Here is an 18,222-nt window from a genome sequence, read left to right as displayed (position 1 = left end):
CTTAATGGGTTGATCCTGATTATGTTTTATCCCTAACAGGTTGAACTCAGGTCATATATTTTCTCTTAACATGTAAAACTTACGTAACACTTATCTTGAACTAATGTCGACCGATTTCCTGTCACGTCCCTGCTGCAACGCGTGGGCTAAACGACCCTTTACGGGCTTGATAGTTTACTCCACACTGAACTTATTAGAAATGTTACTTAACATGGATGCTATTGTTTTGATATCTTCATGTTTGTCAATGCTATTGTTTGCTTCAAATGGAGGCTCCGTATTGAATGTTGATATCTTCACATTGTCAAATGATAGTTATGGCTGCAAAGTAAATTTTCGGCCAAAAGAACATTATTTGGAATGTTGTAGCATGTCAAATGGATGCATTTGTAATAGTTCTCAATGTGTGTTATTGTATTAGTAACCAATTAATAGTAAAAATTAGTTCACTTATACGGTTATACCATGTCCATTTTAAACAATAACTTCGATCCAATACCAAATACAAATGCAAATCTACAAGTTGAGTATACCGGTAAAGATACATACATAAAACAACCCCAGCGCGGGCATCTCCTAGTTTAGATAATAATAGACCTTTTTACTTTTTCTAAACTTAAAAATTGACAAATTTCTATAAAAGTGGGAAAATGGTGTCCTGTCAATTTACTGCATGTACGAAATGCAATTGAATGTCATAAGCTTTCGTGATAAAACACACCATTGTTGTGTGTTTTGATTTGATGGCATCATTATTACAAAATTGAATAGATCAATAAACATGCTTGTACAAAATAAGTAACCTATGGTTAGAGGTATTAAACTATGGCATGTGAACGAAACGAGGAAGGTCGTGAGTTGAACGAGTAAATATAGTACTAGTGGGGTTGGGTCGGTGTCATCACTTGAGTATCAAATACACTATATAACATATAAAAACGAGTATCATGTAACAATATAACATATAAAAGGTTAGTATTCGAATACTATAATACTTATAAAATAAAACTATTTAAAAGATATCGAGTGAGCAATGCGTGATATCTGTTTCCTTATTTCTTTTCTTGTTAGTCTTTTCTAGTTTCATTTTTTCATTTGATTGAATATTAAAAGATAATCTTAAAAGATATGTGTGTTGTTTGTGTGTGACTGGTTGCAAGGAAAGGGGTTTCATCCTATCATGATAGTTATATCATCCTTTAAACCAAAATCAAAATAGTTCAATGGTTAAAAATTACACCTTTAACCATTGACTAGGGGTCTAGGCTATGGTTAGCAAATCCAAAAAATTAATGGTTTATGTGAAGCTGCAATCAAAAACTCAATCTCACGAGAGATATGTGAAACTTTAATGACAATCTTGACATTTTATTGGCATGATAGAGACAATTAAGAGTGATAAGTAGTCAAGTCGAGCATGATTAATTATTATTTATATTGTTATCATAATTCATAATTATATACATAAAAGTATTTATTGTGCAACCGTATGTTATACCAATATTCTAAACACCAGTTCAAACTAGCCAGCATTATCGATTGTATTGGCTATCAAAGACATCACTGGTACAACAGAGGCCGGCCTAAATAGGGTGTCGGTATAGTTTTCAAACTACCATATTTTATATTGTAGGACACGAAAATAGTTATATTTTTTGTTGATGAGTATGGTGACTATAGTGAATTTCATATATTAAGCGATCATGAACTTGATGCATTCAACAATCAAATGCAATAAACTTACTATAGACTTTAATTTCAAATAAACTTTGTTAAAAATTGATTCTTGATTATGGAACTACTTAGTTTTGGGTTATTTTTTGAGTTTAATGTTATATTTTAAAAACCGGTTTAAACTTGTCGGCATTACCGGTTAAACTGTTTCTGAGCATGACCCAGTATGGTATAAAAGTGGTTTTTAAAACATTGTGTTATATTAAATATTATCACTATTTAATATAAGGCCGGCAATCATAGTTAGCTCACTCTAAAAAGCACATGTATGAGCCATTCTTATAAACCAGGTTCAATATGTGCTTGAGATCGCAATCGATCTCGCTTACACCCCCAAGGCACTCCCTCAATGGCGCATAGCACATAAACGAAACTAGAACGCACTTTCTGAGAGAATAAGTAATATAGTTTGTCGCTACTAGAGACGTTACCGATAGACTACCCTCTGATAGCCAATCAAATAGAAGCAATGTTAACCTCAAAAAAGCTTGAATCAACCTTAAAGAGCCTTCATTTTCCAGCCAAAGCTAAGTTAATCGATACAGTTCAAGTTCACTTGACTTCATTATCATTATTTATTTCACATGCAAGCACGATTATCATGATAGAATTAAGCTCGAATCCGCTCCACTTAATAACTAGTCATGTAAATGTATGTACATCAAGGATAAAATAATAAAATAACACAAGCTCAGTAACGCTCGAATGCTTTGCGGGTCAATATAAGCTTGACCCAAAAGTTCACTCGAGTAACTTATTTCAATTGAGCCGGAGTTCATAGACAGCAAAGTAATATGATACATACCAAAAATATTATATAGAGTACAATCATAGTCTAAATCCAGAGATATATATAAAGCAAATGCCTGAATATAATTAAAGCCTTTTCTTGTCTCACTTGCAATAAAATGGGCAAATTCAATCTAGACACTGCATTCCAAATATATATAGATATATATCAGAGGTATGCATATACACATTCTCTGCATTCAAATCGTACACCAACAAAATGGTGTATTTAGCCACTGGTTACCTTGTTAGGCAGCAGCATGGGTGGTTGATTGGTGGCACCAGAACCAGATCTCCCCTCAGCAACTTCTTCTAGACGTTTCCAGACATCTTCGCGTTTAGATTTGGTTTCTTCTTTTTTAGACTCAGCTTCTTTGAACTTTGTTAAGCATTCTTCAAAGAGTTCCGGGTCAGCGTCCAAGAAGATTTTCCTTACATTTGAAGTCAAATTTCTGACCACTTGATTCCAGTGGGTTACGGTATTTCTTTCCAAAGCAGGGAATATAATTGGCAGGATTACTTTGCTGTTTTGTTTTATTAGGTTGTCGATATGATCATTGTTCCACAGGAACAATGCTCTTTCAGCCACCTGCATACAGAACAGTCAGTCAGCTTCTTTTCGATCAATGTTTTTTTTAATATTGAAAGTTTTCAAGCCTGGTAACATTTTAATATTTCCAACTAATTAACTATTCAACCTTTTATTTCATGAAGGCCACTCAACTATTGTAAAGGCCATCTGTATATGTATATGGTTTCATTCATACCAAATCATAATTGTTAAAAGTAAAACTTCATTGGAGGGCACACAAAAGTATACCACGGAAGCACTCTTTGTGAACGGTTGATGGTTTATAGATAACTAACCTACCCCAATTCGAAGTGTAACCATCTAATGAATGGTTGAGTAGTTTAACTTAATATTGTTTGGACCATTTTGACCATTTTCATTTGTTGCTCCTATTTATATGATGCAAGTAGATATGAATATGGCCCTATGTAAATTTGCAGAAATAAACATTTGGGGCACAAAACATGTAAATTTTCAAAGCAAACCTCAGCACAAAAAGATAAATATTAAATTAGCCAAACTAGTTACCTGAAAGTGTGAACTGCTCAAGCAATGAGAAATCCGGCGAAACAAAGGCACCGCACATCTTTGAAACTCGGCAGGCTGAGTTGCTTCTAGAATTTCCTCAAGCTCAGTCAAGAACATAACCTCCTTTGAACTGTTTGTGATTGGCCAATACTTCAATAACCCTCTAATAACAGTATCAGCAAGTTTACAATCTTTTTCAACAAACTGAGTGATGCAATAAGATATCTGCTGATGGTACACCGGCATGCTTTTGGGCTTATGAAGTGGTATTAACGCCCTAACAAGAAAAAGCTTGTGTTCTTCCTTCAATGGCAAAGCAAAACCATTTATAATACTGCCTAGAATTTCTAACAGCTCTGCTATTCCATTATGTTTTTCTGTTTCAAAAACGAACCGAAATAATATATTGTTGATTGCTTTCCTGATAAAAGGCCTGTGCACCATAAACTTTCCATATGTACGATGAAGTACAAACTTCAAGTATTCACGTTCTCTAGGATCCTCCGAGTCAAACAATTCTAACAACCTTAAAATAAAACCATGGTCAATATACTTTTTTGCCACTTTAGCATCTGTATCTGGTGTATGTACAAATCTTAGAAGAAATTCATACACTACTCCCAAATGAGGCCATGCGGGGTCCATGGAGTGCTCTTCTTCTTCACCATCAAAAGTTTCCAACATTTTGTTATCACGAGGCTGTGGTGTGAGTCTTCTAAATATGTTTGCTGACACCATCTTGACTACTTCTTCCATAAGAGTTTCGGAAAATTTGCAATTTGCAGTAGGAATATAGTCCACAAGTTCAACCAAAATCTGTCTTTTGATCTCCTTTTCCTTCAAATTCTTTGTCGAGTCAGTGAAGTCAAACACAACACAACACATGTTCAATTTCTTGATAAGCAAATTCTGCTTTTCAGAATTCGGAACGTCTTTGAGCTTTGGTAAAGCCTCATTGTCATTCACTTGCGTGCTTAAAGCATTACCAAGCTTATTAGTCCCAGTATTTAAAGCAGGATGTTGAGTCTGGCGATGATCGGATGTAGGATTTGAACTATTAGACCGAGTAAGTCCTGCATCACTGTTGACTTTCAAACTTTGACCATGACCCGATGCAGGATTTGAACTTTTAGACCGAGTAAGTCCTACACCACTGTCGCCTTTTGAACTGGTTGGAGCATTTTTAGATGGATTACGGTTTCCACCATCTCGCTTATTGGCCGACTTATGCGTCTTCCGTGATGGAATCTTATTAAGTATCTGTTTGATCATCACTCAAACCAGAATTTCCAATATTCAACACCGAAAACCCCCAAACTAAACTACTCCTGGAGTTGCATAATAATTACAACTCAGCTTCATAGCAACATCAGAGATAAATTCTATATATAATCTAGCAAACCTTGAAAATACAATTTTCCTGCAAGCAAACAAATTACAAAATTCCAGATATTAGATGAGCAACTGAGCATACACACTAAGGATGAGCAATAACCTAACCGAAATGTGGGGTATCCTCGGTTAACCAATATTAACCAAACCGAACCTTTCATATATTTTCTAGCTTTTATACCTTCATTTCATGTATTTCGAAGCTATGCAGTCAATATCGGTGGTATCTCGTTTATCAGTCCTCGTGTGAAATATCGGTCAGAATATATCGGCAATATTGACCGATATTTCACCGATATTCCCAATATCAGTGTTGTTAAGTCTTAATTTTCAACTTTTAGTGTTTAATGTTAGCGTTTTGAGTCTTAATCAGTGCCTACTTGCTACTATTGTTAGTGTTTTGCAAATTGCAAAAGAATAATTTGTTAATAGTAGGAGAGTATACTGAAATGTTAATGTTAAAGTGCTATATATATATAAATTATACATGATATTAAAATTACCGATATAGTTTCTAAGTAAAAGTTTTAGTCCAAGTTTGATTTTGGTATTTAACCGAAATCCGATAGGTTAATGCGGTTGAGGTTAATAACCGAACCGAACCGAACTGTGCACAATACAGATCCAATAATGCAGAAACCCTAATTTCAAAGCTACATACATTTAATCGACCAATTCTACTGAATAACAAATAAACAAGAATTAAAAGGTTAAAAACCCTAACTGATACAACAAATTTCGGTGGCAATTACTCGATAAGTGACTCATTTACATAAAAATAACACAGGATCGGGTGCTGATCTACTATATATACATACGCATACGCAGATAGCATTGGAATAGCGAAAACCTAACAGGAAATTTACGAAACTGAAATTGTACTTACGTGAGGTTTGGTGGATGCAGATAACGATGAATAATAATAATATCATTAGAAATAATAATATAAAGTCAAACAAAAAGAACAAGAAGAAGAAGATAACTGAAAGGATCAGTAGCTAGATTCTGAAAACAAAGAGAGAGAATATGGAGTTTGAAGAAAAGAAAAAGCAGTCTCTCTTTTGGTTTGGTGTGAATATTCAAATATTCTTTTTTCTTAATTACTTAATTAGAGAGCTGCACGAGAAACTGAAAAAACGATCTCTAATCGAAATCGAAAAAACTGAAATATAAAAATTGACGGTTTGATTTTATATTTTTTGTAACCAAAATGTTAGTTTGGTTTTGGTTTTGCATGTAACAAAATAAACGAACCGAAATCCTAAGTTTTTATTTTTTATATTAAGTAATTTATAATAATTTAATAAAGATTAAACTCAAATATTTTTTTGCCAAATGTATAATACTATTAGTTAACAATTAACAAAAAATAATCTATACCTAATATCATTGTTTTCGGCCAACTTTTTATTTTCATTCTAAAGTTTTCAATATCAATGTAAAAATGCGAAACCGAACCGAAACCAAAACCAAATCCAAAAACCAAAGTTTTGATTTTTGGTTTGATTTTAGTATTCAGGTATTGAATGTGTTAATGTGGTTTTTTATTCACTAAAAGCTACTTTTTATTATATGTACAAAGGAACAACTTTTTATTTCTTTGTTATTCAACTTTTTTATAAATAGTTAAAGAACCACTTAGTGGGTGTTTGGGATTGCTTATTTTCACCAACTTATAAGTTATAAACTTATTGAAAAGTAATAAGGTGTTTGAGATTGCTTATATTGTGAGAGGAAAAGTTCCATAAGTTACACTTTTGTAACTTATTAACTTAATGAAAAGTTATAAAAGGCAAAATAAGGAATCCCAAACACCCCTTTAGATGTGGTTGTTTGTTTTTGTTTATCAACTAAGCTAGGAATATCTGAAGTCTTTCTAAACTAACCCCGTTGTTTTCGTTTATTTGGTAAGCTTTTGAACTTTCTTGTATGGTTTTTCATATGATATTATGGTTGAGGGCTTTTTCCTCTTCCTTAATTATTTAGAATTCAATAATCTTCATAATTTGTTGTGGTAAATGATAATATTTGGCTTTATGATATAGCGTTAATATATGTTAGGTTGTCATTAGGTTTGACTACTCTATTATCCAATACACATGTACAGGGGGTCTACATGCATGTCTACACCAGTCGTGGCAGTGGTATGAAATTACGGCATCTCCATTTATTTGTATGTTTCTCAGGAATGATTAGTCTATATGTCTGCACATCTCATATTGGTACATAGAATAATGTACCAATAATACAAATGATGATTCATAGCTTGGCTTTGTATATGAAATATAATTTGTTTTTTGTGGCTATGTGGTTGTGTCATTTGTTGGGTGATTATGTTTGTTACACTGTTTACATTACTGCTCTCTTTATATCAACCTAATATCTTTTACTAGTATTTGCTATGTTTTATATTGTCATTCTAACATGTATTCCGACTTCTGATGTTCTGACTTTTTACAGGCATGGTTTTGGCTTCCTATCATGATTTACCAACTAAAGTTACACTTATGACTTATTCAATGTATTGTGACTTACGCACTCATGCATGTGAAACCCACCAACCGTCTTCCTTGACCAGTTTTGTGGAAGACAATCTCGTAAACACGTGCAAGTACAATGTTACATTTAAATCATTATCTTCTTAAACTATCATATCCTAATTATATATGTTTAAAGTCACATATTCTAATTAATTTTTAGAATGTATACAAATTTCATATATTTCCAAACATGTATACTTAAATTTACAGATTTGTGTTAAGTAAATATTAATCAGATATTTTGAGCCCGCCACTCAACCCGCATATTTTCAAACCTTACCACATATCAACCATTAATGCATACAAAAGACCAAGAAAGTGACATAGATGGATACAAAGCTCACTCAATAGACAATAGAAACAAAGAATGGGATGTTGTGCAAACACCACATGACCAGATGAATTGTTTCGAACATATGTATTAGTTGGCCAACAACATATGTTGGCTCGCCACTGCTATTCATTCTTAATCTCGCAAACAACATAAGAACCGGTAGCTAGTGTGTGTATCATACTATCATATCAGCTATGTGCCACAGCCAGGTGCTCAGGTCCAACCAAGACGGTTGCGTGACACCTGGACACAAGTTATTATCATCTTTTAACCAAATGTAGCACCTTCACAATTCACATTGCTAACTGAGCCAAATTGACTAGCGTGTCAAACATATAAACACCATGTATAACTAAATGATAATATCACAACCAAAAACTAGACCAATAATAGAAACTATATCATCTTGTCAATAGTGCAACGCCGCGCAACTGCTTTCAAACCATCAACGCCGTTTCAGTTTCTGATAGAGGTGCTGCAAATGAAAGTGGTAGATAATTTCCATATAAGAATTACATTTACTTAATTATTTAGAAATTAGTAGTTCAATTATGGATGGACAGGGTAATAAATGTAGTTTAGGGACAAAGTTTGTAATTTACTCCTGAGTGTGAAAACAAAAAAATGAACCATTCACTTTTTCCAATCTCAAAAACTTAAAAATATAAGAAAATGGAATGGTTATTGTTTCACACTCCTCTCACCAAAAAATTTTAAAACAATATGAACAAATTAGTTTGATGGTTTTTTTACATATATATGTATATATATACATACACACACATGCGCATACACATATTTATGTGCAGATATAATTATATATATGTGCATGTGTATGTGTATGTATTTTTCAGAGCAACATACCAAGTAAATCCTCAAATGCCTCATTAGCAGACAGAGAAGCATCCATAAGAAATGGTGAAAAGACTTGATCCTGAGTTTCCTCCATGTCATAAAACGACAATCGTCCTTCAGAATCTTCATAACTTGAAGCATCAGCAAGGTTATAACCGTTTACCCCATCATACTCGTCACCATTTCCACTGGGACATGATTCTCCACCAACGTACTGTTTGTTTCAGATACAAACAACTGTTTACTTCTCAATGAAGCTGGTTTCTTTTCTGGGCCCATACGAGCAATCCTGTTCCCGATAGGGGAATGAAGAAATGTTCAGATCCGTCATCAGATTGCTTATCTTGTTCTAATTGGCCCCTACTGCTGGCCCGTGTTGCCAAAGCTGCTTCTCTCACAGATTTCTTTAAGTTGCGAATATAATCGTTATTCTCATTGTCTGCAAAAGATGAGAACGATAATTAAAAGTAAAACTTAAAAAAACAAGTATACAAGAGGGAGAGAATATATTAACCTGTTTCTGGTGTATTTGCTTGGTTACGTGTTACAGTTTGTTCCTGAGGTAACTTTTCATATACATTTTCTAATTGGTTAGTATGAACTTGAGTCTGTCTCTTGTTAAAATTCTCACTTTTGGCATTTGCATTTGGTGTCAAACTAAATAGAGGTGGTAGTTTTAAAGCAGTAGTGCTAGACGAAACATTATCAATATGAACGGATGATAATCTTGAAGCGACATCTGTGACCTCAATACTGACACTTTCCTGGACATTGATTCATTGAATGTGTATTTTAGTACTTGAAAGAACATTTTGAGTGTTTGGTAATCACAAAATCATAATAATAATAATAATAATAATAATAATAATGAACGATATAATTACCTTCGTCCACCCAGTGCTTTGTCCTTGAACAGGCGAGAAGGATGTACCATGGTGATTTGTCATTTGAGGAAGATTAGTGGAGAGAGTGTTGATTTCTTCGGTTAGCTCTGATATTGAACTTTGTATTACTGGTGGAAGACTTTTTAATTTATTATGTAAGACCTGCCAAAATGATTAAATAAATTTGTTTGAAATATAATGATAATAAATGAGAAAAGTAAATAACTTAAACAAACAAAAATATATAAATTGTTAAAAAATATATATCTATTATAAAATAAATAACTTGATTAACTACTTAATAAAGAAAAGAAAAGAAAAAAAAGGATTGTAAAAATTACACATATCGTCCTTTGGTTGTAAGGGCAAAATGGTCCTTTTTTAACTAACAAAATATGGTAACCACTAAAGGATGAAAAGTGTGAGAACATATGAACTTCAAGGACGTTATTTGTACTTATGAAGTTAAAGGACACAATATGCAGTTACCCTATACACAGAACTAAAACTGTAAGTTAGCCTTTATAAAGTTACCATGAGCTGCTAGACCAAAAGAAACATTACAATATTGGGTGTAACAGCAAGATGGCAACGGGGAAAATTGTGAATGCAGATCTTAATTTTAAATTTTGGTAATCAGAAGGATAAAAAAAATGTGTTCCTAAAATCTTTAATTTTATTTGAAAGTAAATATAGTGAAGAGGTTAACATGCCTGTATGCTAGGTAAAAGTTGTCTATGTTCAGCAAGTTTTGCAGCTAATGATTCAGGGTGACCATTTGTACCACCATCATTTGCACCTCTCAAAAGATCTGGACCTTCACCATCATTTGCATTTGCCTATAATAATATCAAAGTATCAAACATTACAGCATCAAATGCATTATTGTTTTTTGATCAAATAGATGAATCTCCAAATAGGTCCATAAAATAAGAATACCAGATGAAGTGTCTGTTTACGTATACGCTGCAGGGCATGTGTCCATTGCCTTATAACTTCTGAAATATCGACCGTGGGCTGACCTCTTCCGCGTCTATCAGTTTTTTCATCTGAAGAATTCATCATTTCATTCACATTTTCTGTATTTATTTTCATTTGTGATCTATTACTTTGTTCTTTATCTACATTACCAGATGAGCTACTTTCATCCATAGCTGCAAGAAGAGTTGAACCCGAAATACGGTATCTGAGGGAACACAAAAAAAGGGGCAGGTAAATATTATCTTAGGGAACTCTTCATGGTACAAGTAAAAAAATAATATAAAGCTCGATTTCACATGTAAAAAAATAGTTTTAGCATAAATTTTTTTGAACTTTTTGTTTATAAATGCATGTAGAAGACATTCCAATAAAAAAATTGTAAACATTTTTTTTACTGTTTTTAAACTGAAAATAAAAAAAATGTTTTTTAAAACGACTTCTACATGTGTTTATATGTAAAAGCTCTAAAAAGATTATGTAAAAATGTGTTTTTTACATGAAAAATGAAATTTTTAGTACTTTTTTTACATGTAAAATGAAGAATTCCCCACTTTTTTTGAGTTCCCTCTTGAAGATGTCCCTATATATATATATATATATATATATATATATGCACACACACACCACTAATAGAGCCCGAAACAAGTAAGTTATAAGTTATAAAAAGTTAAGATTTGGTTTTCAAGAGATGATTACCGATGCTCCTGATGTGCTATCAGGTCCTCAATTGGCCCTGAGGCAAGAACTTTATGTTGACCTGCAGGTCAAATTAGTTATAGAAATCCAATTACTTCACAATTGCAGATAACTATGTGATCGTGCAATTAAATGTGGTGCATAAACCTAACTAAAATGATCACAACCACTGGTAATTGTGTCATCATGCAACAAATGTGGTAATTAAAATGTTCACATTAAACTTTATTTCAATTATACACATAAAAAAGGTACTACTTTAATGATATATAACATACAAAACTTCTGACCACAATAACAAGGTGATAAATCCAAATGATCATTTATCAATTTAAAAAATATATATTTCTTACTTTCAAGGGACAATAAAGAATCCCATAAACGAGTAGCTCTCTGAACAAGTTCATCCCATGGTTCACCTTCCATCTTTACTTTGTTCCACAAGTCATGCAACTTTTCCAACTCTTGAAGCAAATATGGCTGAGCTTCAAATATTCCACAGAAAGATTATGCAGTGTAAACAATCTTTAATTGGTGAAGTATAGAAACAGTCATACCACTTCAGCACAAAGACCACGATAATCTGCTGTCATTTCATGAGCCAAGCTTGACCAAATAGCCTGTCTCTGCACTGCCTCAGCATTTTTTAGAAACTTTCTTCTCTCTAGTGCTATTCTAGCCTGTTCAACAATTTAGATATTTTCATTTAAAGTTTAAACTAGCAATGTTAAGTTTTTTTTATATCATAAAAATAACGATGTACCTTTGTTACAGGAAGAAGTGAAGCTGCGTGTGATATAGCTACATCGGTCAATGACGCAGGAAGTGGATTTGAGGCTACATCAGCTGCATATGTTCGCCTATGAACTTCTCTTAAAGCATGCAGAGAAAGTTGCCACAATAGTTCCACAAATCTGTTGTTACCATATACCATATCAAATTATTATTACCGGCTTCAATCTACCTAGCTATGCAGTTAATATCGGTAATATATCGGTGATCGGTCCCAAGCAATATATCAGTTCAAATATCGGTCAGAATATCGGTATCCCTATTATCGGTGATATTGACCGATATTTTGGATACCTTGGTTGATGTGAACTCGAAGGAAGAGTTCATGGCTTACAATTAGATCATGTTTCAAATATTGACGCTTTTGAGTTTTGACATTACTATTAAAATATTATATATGCTTCCAGTTTTATACATGTATACATATAAATTCTGCATGCTACTAAAATTTTGACCGACATTCGATTTTATACCACATTAATCGCATAGCTTCCTAGGATATGTAACTTTTTTTTTTATATTTATACAATATACAGGTCAGATGCTAAAATATTCTTTAATCTGCAATCTTATACTGAATTTGTAGTATAGGAAATTTTATATCCTATATTTTGTGCATTTTCTAATTACTACAGATAAGTAGATAACACAGCAACATTGTGCATATAATCACAACTAAACCAAGCAGATTATTACTGCATGCATATAACATTCATCAAGAGACAAAAGCGAATACCTAGGTCGAATCGCTCCTTGCGATTCAAGCTCGCTTATGATGCTTTGTACAGCCTGATCACAAACAAACGCCCTAACATCAAACCTACTGTCCAAAACTGAAACTGAAATTGAATGATCAATCATAATCCTGAACTGAATACCTTCCGGAAATCGCGAGATTGAACAGAATCAAATACCGGCCATACTTTATCAAATTCCTATAACATCAATCAATCGATCAATCTCGATTATTCAGATCGTAACAGTTACGTAATAATAATAATAATAATAATAATAATAATAATAATAATAATAATAATAATGTAGTAGTTAAAATGAGAAGCGTACTTCTGGACCTCTGAGAGATGATAATATGAAGTACAGAAGCTGTTCGCCTAACTTAGGATTGGAGTGTTTGAATAACCCGACCCGAGATGTGCCGTTATTTGACCCGACGCCAATGATTAACGGATCGAGCCCTAAGAGCAAACAGTTAGTGTACATATCAGTCTCTAGCTCTGTATCTCTATCTTTCTCTCGGTCCATCGTCATTGATCGTAAAGCCTTTGTTCTATATATCTCTGGATTTGAATTTTGACTGAGCGGACTAGGTTAAGGTTTGTTTCTGCTGCTTTTGAAATTTGATAAGTGTTTATTACAATAAAACATACATGCATGCAAGAATTGGAAACTAATTATGAATACATTTAATTACAATTATATGGAAGACGTAATTTATGGAGAAAATATCTCCATCTTTTATTGGCCATGATTTGTGGAATTGTATTGATTATTATCCTTGATACCGGTCACGTTTGTTTGAGCGGGTTTGAGCCGGACGGGAGAATTTCAAATGAGACAGTATTGCTTGCTTAAACATGTGCCAGAGGCGTGCTACAATAAGCTCGCGCTTTGGAGTTCGCTCGAAGCTCGCTTGGTTTTAGCTTGAAAAAACCTCGCTCAATATGGCTTGGTTTGGATCACTCTTTAGCCGTGCTCAATATGGCTCGCTCTGCTTGCTCAATATGGCTCGTGAAACAATAAATTCAATTGATTTTGGTCATTCGATTTTACATTATGTGTTAACTTTAATTGTCCATTCGATTCCAAACTTCTTGTAATTGTTCTAACTGCATGACCAAAATCAATTGAAGTTAACACATAATGTAAAATCAAATCTCTACTTGGGTTGTGACTTGAAATCATAATACCTAAAACCCAACAATCCAAAATCTAAGTGCACTCAAACGAATCGAAACTTAATACTTATCTTATCAGTTATCATGTGATCTTTTAAGTATTAACACAATGGTTTATACAGTATCTTTGTTTCTCCAACCTGCTGATAAATGCAAGTTCACCTCACGTGGTATCCAATTTGTGAAAAATCACTACACAATATAATACTAAGTTAGTCACTTGTATTATACACGAGCAGAAATAATAATAAAACGTATAATAAATATTAATATTATATGTTTTTTTGAATTTTAAATATTAAAATTTATTATCAAACTTATAAATAAGATATAAAAAGAGATTATTTTGTTTAATGGTTCACCGCAATTCATTTCAACCATGTTCATACATGCGAACATGAGTATTAAACTTTAAAAAATGACAATCAAACTTAACACTTCTCTTAATTCCTCATTAAATGGTAATTAACCATTCATTTATCAGACTTCTTCAAGTTGGGAATTAAAAGTTGAATATTCCTTCTTGCAATGAATTATGTGATCTTTATATAAGTATTAACACAACGGTTTAGGCCATATGTAGTGAATGGGCTAAATTATGGAGCAATTTTTGACACGTTTCGTCACGACAGCAAGGGACGATTTTCATTTTAGGTGTACTGATTTGTAGCCCAATATTTTTTTTAATGCAAGCAATTAATATATTTTTCTAGAATGGCACATTTATATATTTCTATGTACTCCAACAAGCTACACACACACATATGTATATATAGGGAAAAGATCCAATACAATAATAGCTTATCGTACAATAAGGTACGCAAATCCTTTTTTTCACGAAGTCGATCCATGAAATCACATCCCAACATCTCAGAATTGTCAATACATTTCCAATTAATCATTGGTTCACCGAAAAAAAACAGTTTTTGATCGTTAATCGATCAATTTTTACTTTTTTTCACGAAACTGTTTTTGAGCGTTTTAGGTTTTGGCTGAGCGTTTTAGGTTTTTGGCTGAGCGTTTTAGTATTTTTGCCTTTGTTTTTGCCTTTGAGCGTCTCGCGTACCTAACGTATAGGCATTATTGTACATTACTCGACCATCGATATATACATAAAGTACATGCAGTAACTCATTTAGAGGATTCGTTAGATGATATACAGTTTTTTATATATGTTTCCCATGATAATTTTATACCGTATTCGATGATTTATGATTCATTTTCGCTTAGAATTGATATATCACTAACTAAATGAGGTTTTGTAGGTCTCTGGTGCGATAAATAGTCAAAAAGGAGTTTAAATGAGTTAAAACGAAGAACCATGACAAATGAGGGTTGAACCGGAATGAACCAGTAGAAGAACCGGACTAGAGGGACCTGGTCGCGTAACGCGGCCAGGAGAAGGAACCTCGTCGCGTGACGCAACGGGGATATATTGTTTCGCGGCAATAACGCGGCCAAACTCCTTTATCTCGTCACGTGGCGCGACGAGCACCTTTTTCTGGAAGATTCTGACGTGTGGACGGGTTTTTAAAGCCTTAATCACTATTTAAACATCTTTAACTTAAAACCTAAAAAAAAACCCTTGGCCGAAATTAAGAGTTCTTGGAGCATACTTTGTAGTTTTTTGGTGATTTTGAAGGCGAGAAGACAGCCGGTGAAGAGCTACACGTTCACGTTCGAGTTTACGGGTTTTATCATCTTCGATTCCCCGTTTCTTATATTTTCACCATGTTTTTGTTATTATTCGTTTTGTTTGATTTAGACTTTATGATGCTAGGCTAAATTTCATAGACTACCTAGGTCGTGATGAACCTTAGTTCGGTTTGATTTTATTTGGATTTCGTTTCGTTATGGATTTTATGTTCTAAGTAAACAGTTGAGTTTGATTCAATTGATGCGTTTGATTGCTTGGTTTTGTTTACTTGAATTTATTGTTTCACATTGCCCTTGTTGATTGTTTCATAGGATAGGGTTTTGTTAGGTCATTTACTGTGTGTTCTTGGCTAGTTTGTGATTAATATGCATTAAAATCATAGAAACAATAAAATCAAGTGAATAGATAAAAGTGAACTGCCAGCCTAGAAAGCTGTAAGGTGATAGGTTGTTGATAGATCTTTGCTTGTCGGGATTGCTAGATTTAGTTCTTTGTAAGGAGCCCGTCTAGATTTGATTGTCAGCTTAGTCTATTAAATTAATTGGGTTTGCTTTGCTATCTTTTGAATTCCGCGCTATAAGGTAGGTTCGTCATAAAAGATACTTAGACATAAGCGATTAAATAACCGTAAGGAAGTTTAATATAAAACTGGTGAGTCTTAAAACTTGTTAGAAATCCATAGGCGTCTTCTTGAAGTTCAAGGGTCCTGTTCGGGTTTTCTGTCAATGGTCTATTTTATGATCCCGGTTCCATAACTTGTGTTTTTTCATTTAAATTAATAACCGCAACTTTGGGAATTCTGGCCTGGGTAGTTATTTTCATCATCTGAATTAATCCAAGTTTTCTAAACTGTTTAATTATTAGATAAATTAAATTAGGTTAAGTTTAATTAATTAATTAAGTTTAAGTAATGATTATGTTTTATTATTATTATTATAATAATTAGGTTTAGGGTTTATTATAATATTAGTTGTTTTATTAGTAGTTAATTAAAGTAATCATTATTTGATTATTATTAGAGTTTTAATTAATTAGTATTAAATTCTCCCTAAAATATTATTAATAAATAGTCGTGTCTTGTAGTTGAGTCTAATTTGCTAGTTTAGTAATTTAAAGAGTCTCGTGGGTTCGATATTCGGACTTACTTAGCTGTACTAGAGTCGACCGGTTCACTTGCCGGTTAGTAGTTTAAGTTAAGTTTAAGGGTCTAGAGTATTACTTAGTATCTAGATTAGTGTAATTTTAGTTATTTATTTTATAACTACTTTTAGCACATCATTAGACGTTCAAAAATATATATGTACTAGTTTTTATCCCCTGTATTACGGGGGTTGTTTTATATTATTTGTTCTAATACTTATTTATTTTTTGCATTTATATTTTTTTATTATATGAAAGTTAATAATATATACTTATGGTTTGATGATATTGTTTGACAAATAAATGAGATGTTATAACCCGATTTAAAAGCTATATGGTTTTAATGAGACCCAAGACCCGTTTATTTTTTTTACTATAAAATTGGTTTTTTAATTATAAATAATATTTATGAAAATTAGTAATATACTTATGGTTTGATGAAACCCAAGACCCGTTTATTTTTTTTACTATAAAATTGGTTTTTTAATTTAAATAATATATATATCTTTTTTAAAATAAATAAGATATTAATTTTTAGTATATCCTATTTTATAGAATTTTTACATCAATAATTTGGTGAGAATAATTTTTAATTTAATGAGATGTTATAACCCGTTTAAGAAATATCTGGGTTTGGTAAGACCCATATCCATGAATTCAGGTCAAATGCATGAGAAGCCTCCATTTAAAAATTAAGTAAATCTGGTGACTCCAAAAAAAAGGGGGAGCGATCACATCGCGACACCTAGGATTTTTTGGTTTTCGTTTATATATATTATAGATAGATAGATAGATATAGATAACTAGTTTGATCCTCCCGTGTTACGGAAGTTTATTCAAGTTTTTTTTTTAATCGTTTTGCTATTTTATGATGATTTATTTTATTTTTTAGCGTAGATTTGTTTTAATTTAATACACATATATTAGTTTGTTATTATATTTTTTAGCGTTTGGGTATTTTCAATTGAGATGTGTATGTTTTTTAGTTTTTTAACGAACAAACATAAACGAACATGGACATGTTGATTTTTTTTAAATGAACAAACATGAACACAAATATTTGTTTAATGAAAAAGGGGACGTTGATGTAGTTGACGATGGTGGGTAGTATCGGAAGTTATGCGGCGAAGGAGATGATAGATCAACAACGGAGAACATGTAAAAGAGATAAATTAAATTAGGGTTTAACGATGAAAGTGTTTACCAATAAATGAGATCTTATAACCCATTTAAGGGTTATTAGGGTTCGGTAAGACCTATAACCCGTGGAAATTATTCTTTAATGATTAAGGGGTTATTTCACAAATAATTAAGATGTTATAAAGGGTTGTCCGGGTTTGGTGAGACCCATGACCCACAAAAATTATTGTTTGATTATGAAAGAGTTTCACAAATAAATGAGATGTTATAACC

At 32.7% G+C, this 18,222-nt stretch overlaps 1 protein-coding gene and 1 pseudogene across 1 annotated transcript; both read right to left on the bottom strand.

Moving 5' to 3' along the window:
* Positions 1–2,470: 2,470 nt before the first annotated feature.
* On the bottom strand, positions 2,471–6,056 carry LOC143599742 (serine/threonine protein phosphatase 2A 57 kDa regulatory subunit B' theta isoform-like). Its single transcript, XM_077077625.1, has 3 exons — positions 5,901–6,056; positions 3,623–5,042; positions 2,471–3,112 (listed from the first exon to the last, which is right to left on the bottom strand). The coding sequence occupies exons 2-3, from the start codon at positions 4,892–4,894 to the stop codon at positions 2,753–2,755; spliced, it is 1,632 nt and encodes a 543-aa protein (XP_076933740.1). The 5' UTR covers positions 4,895–5,042; positions 5,901–6,056; the 3' UTR covers positions 2,471–2,752.
* Positions 6,057–8,325: 2,269 nt separating this feature from the next.
* LOC143599744 (AUGMIN subunit 6-like) lies at positions 8,326–13,742 on the bottom strand (annotated as a pseudogene).
* Positions 13,743–18,222: the final 4,480 nt, after the last annotated feature.

The sequence above is a fragment of the Bidens hawaiensis genome, unplaced genomic scaffold (assembly GCF_021521415.1).
Source record: "Bidens hawaiensis isolate Kalapana, Puna unplaced genomic scaffold, B.hawaiensis_p1.1 tig00052606_1, whole genome shotgun sequence".
Lineage (NCBI taxonomy): Eukaryota > Viridiplantae > Streptophyta > Magnoliopsida > Asterales > Asteraceae > Bidens > Bidens hawaiensis.
This window is presented reverse-complemented; position numbering and strand designations above follow the sequence as displayed.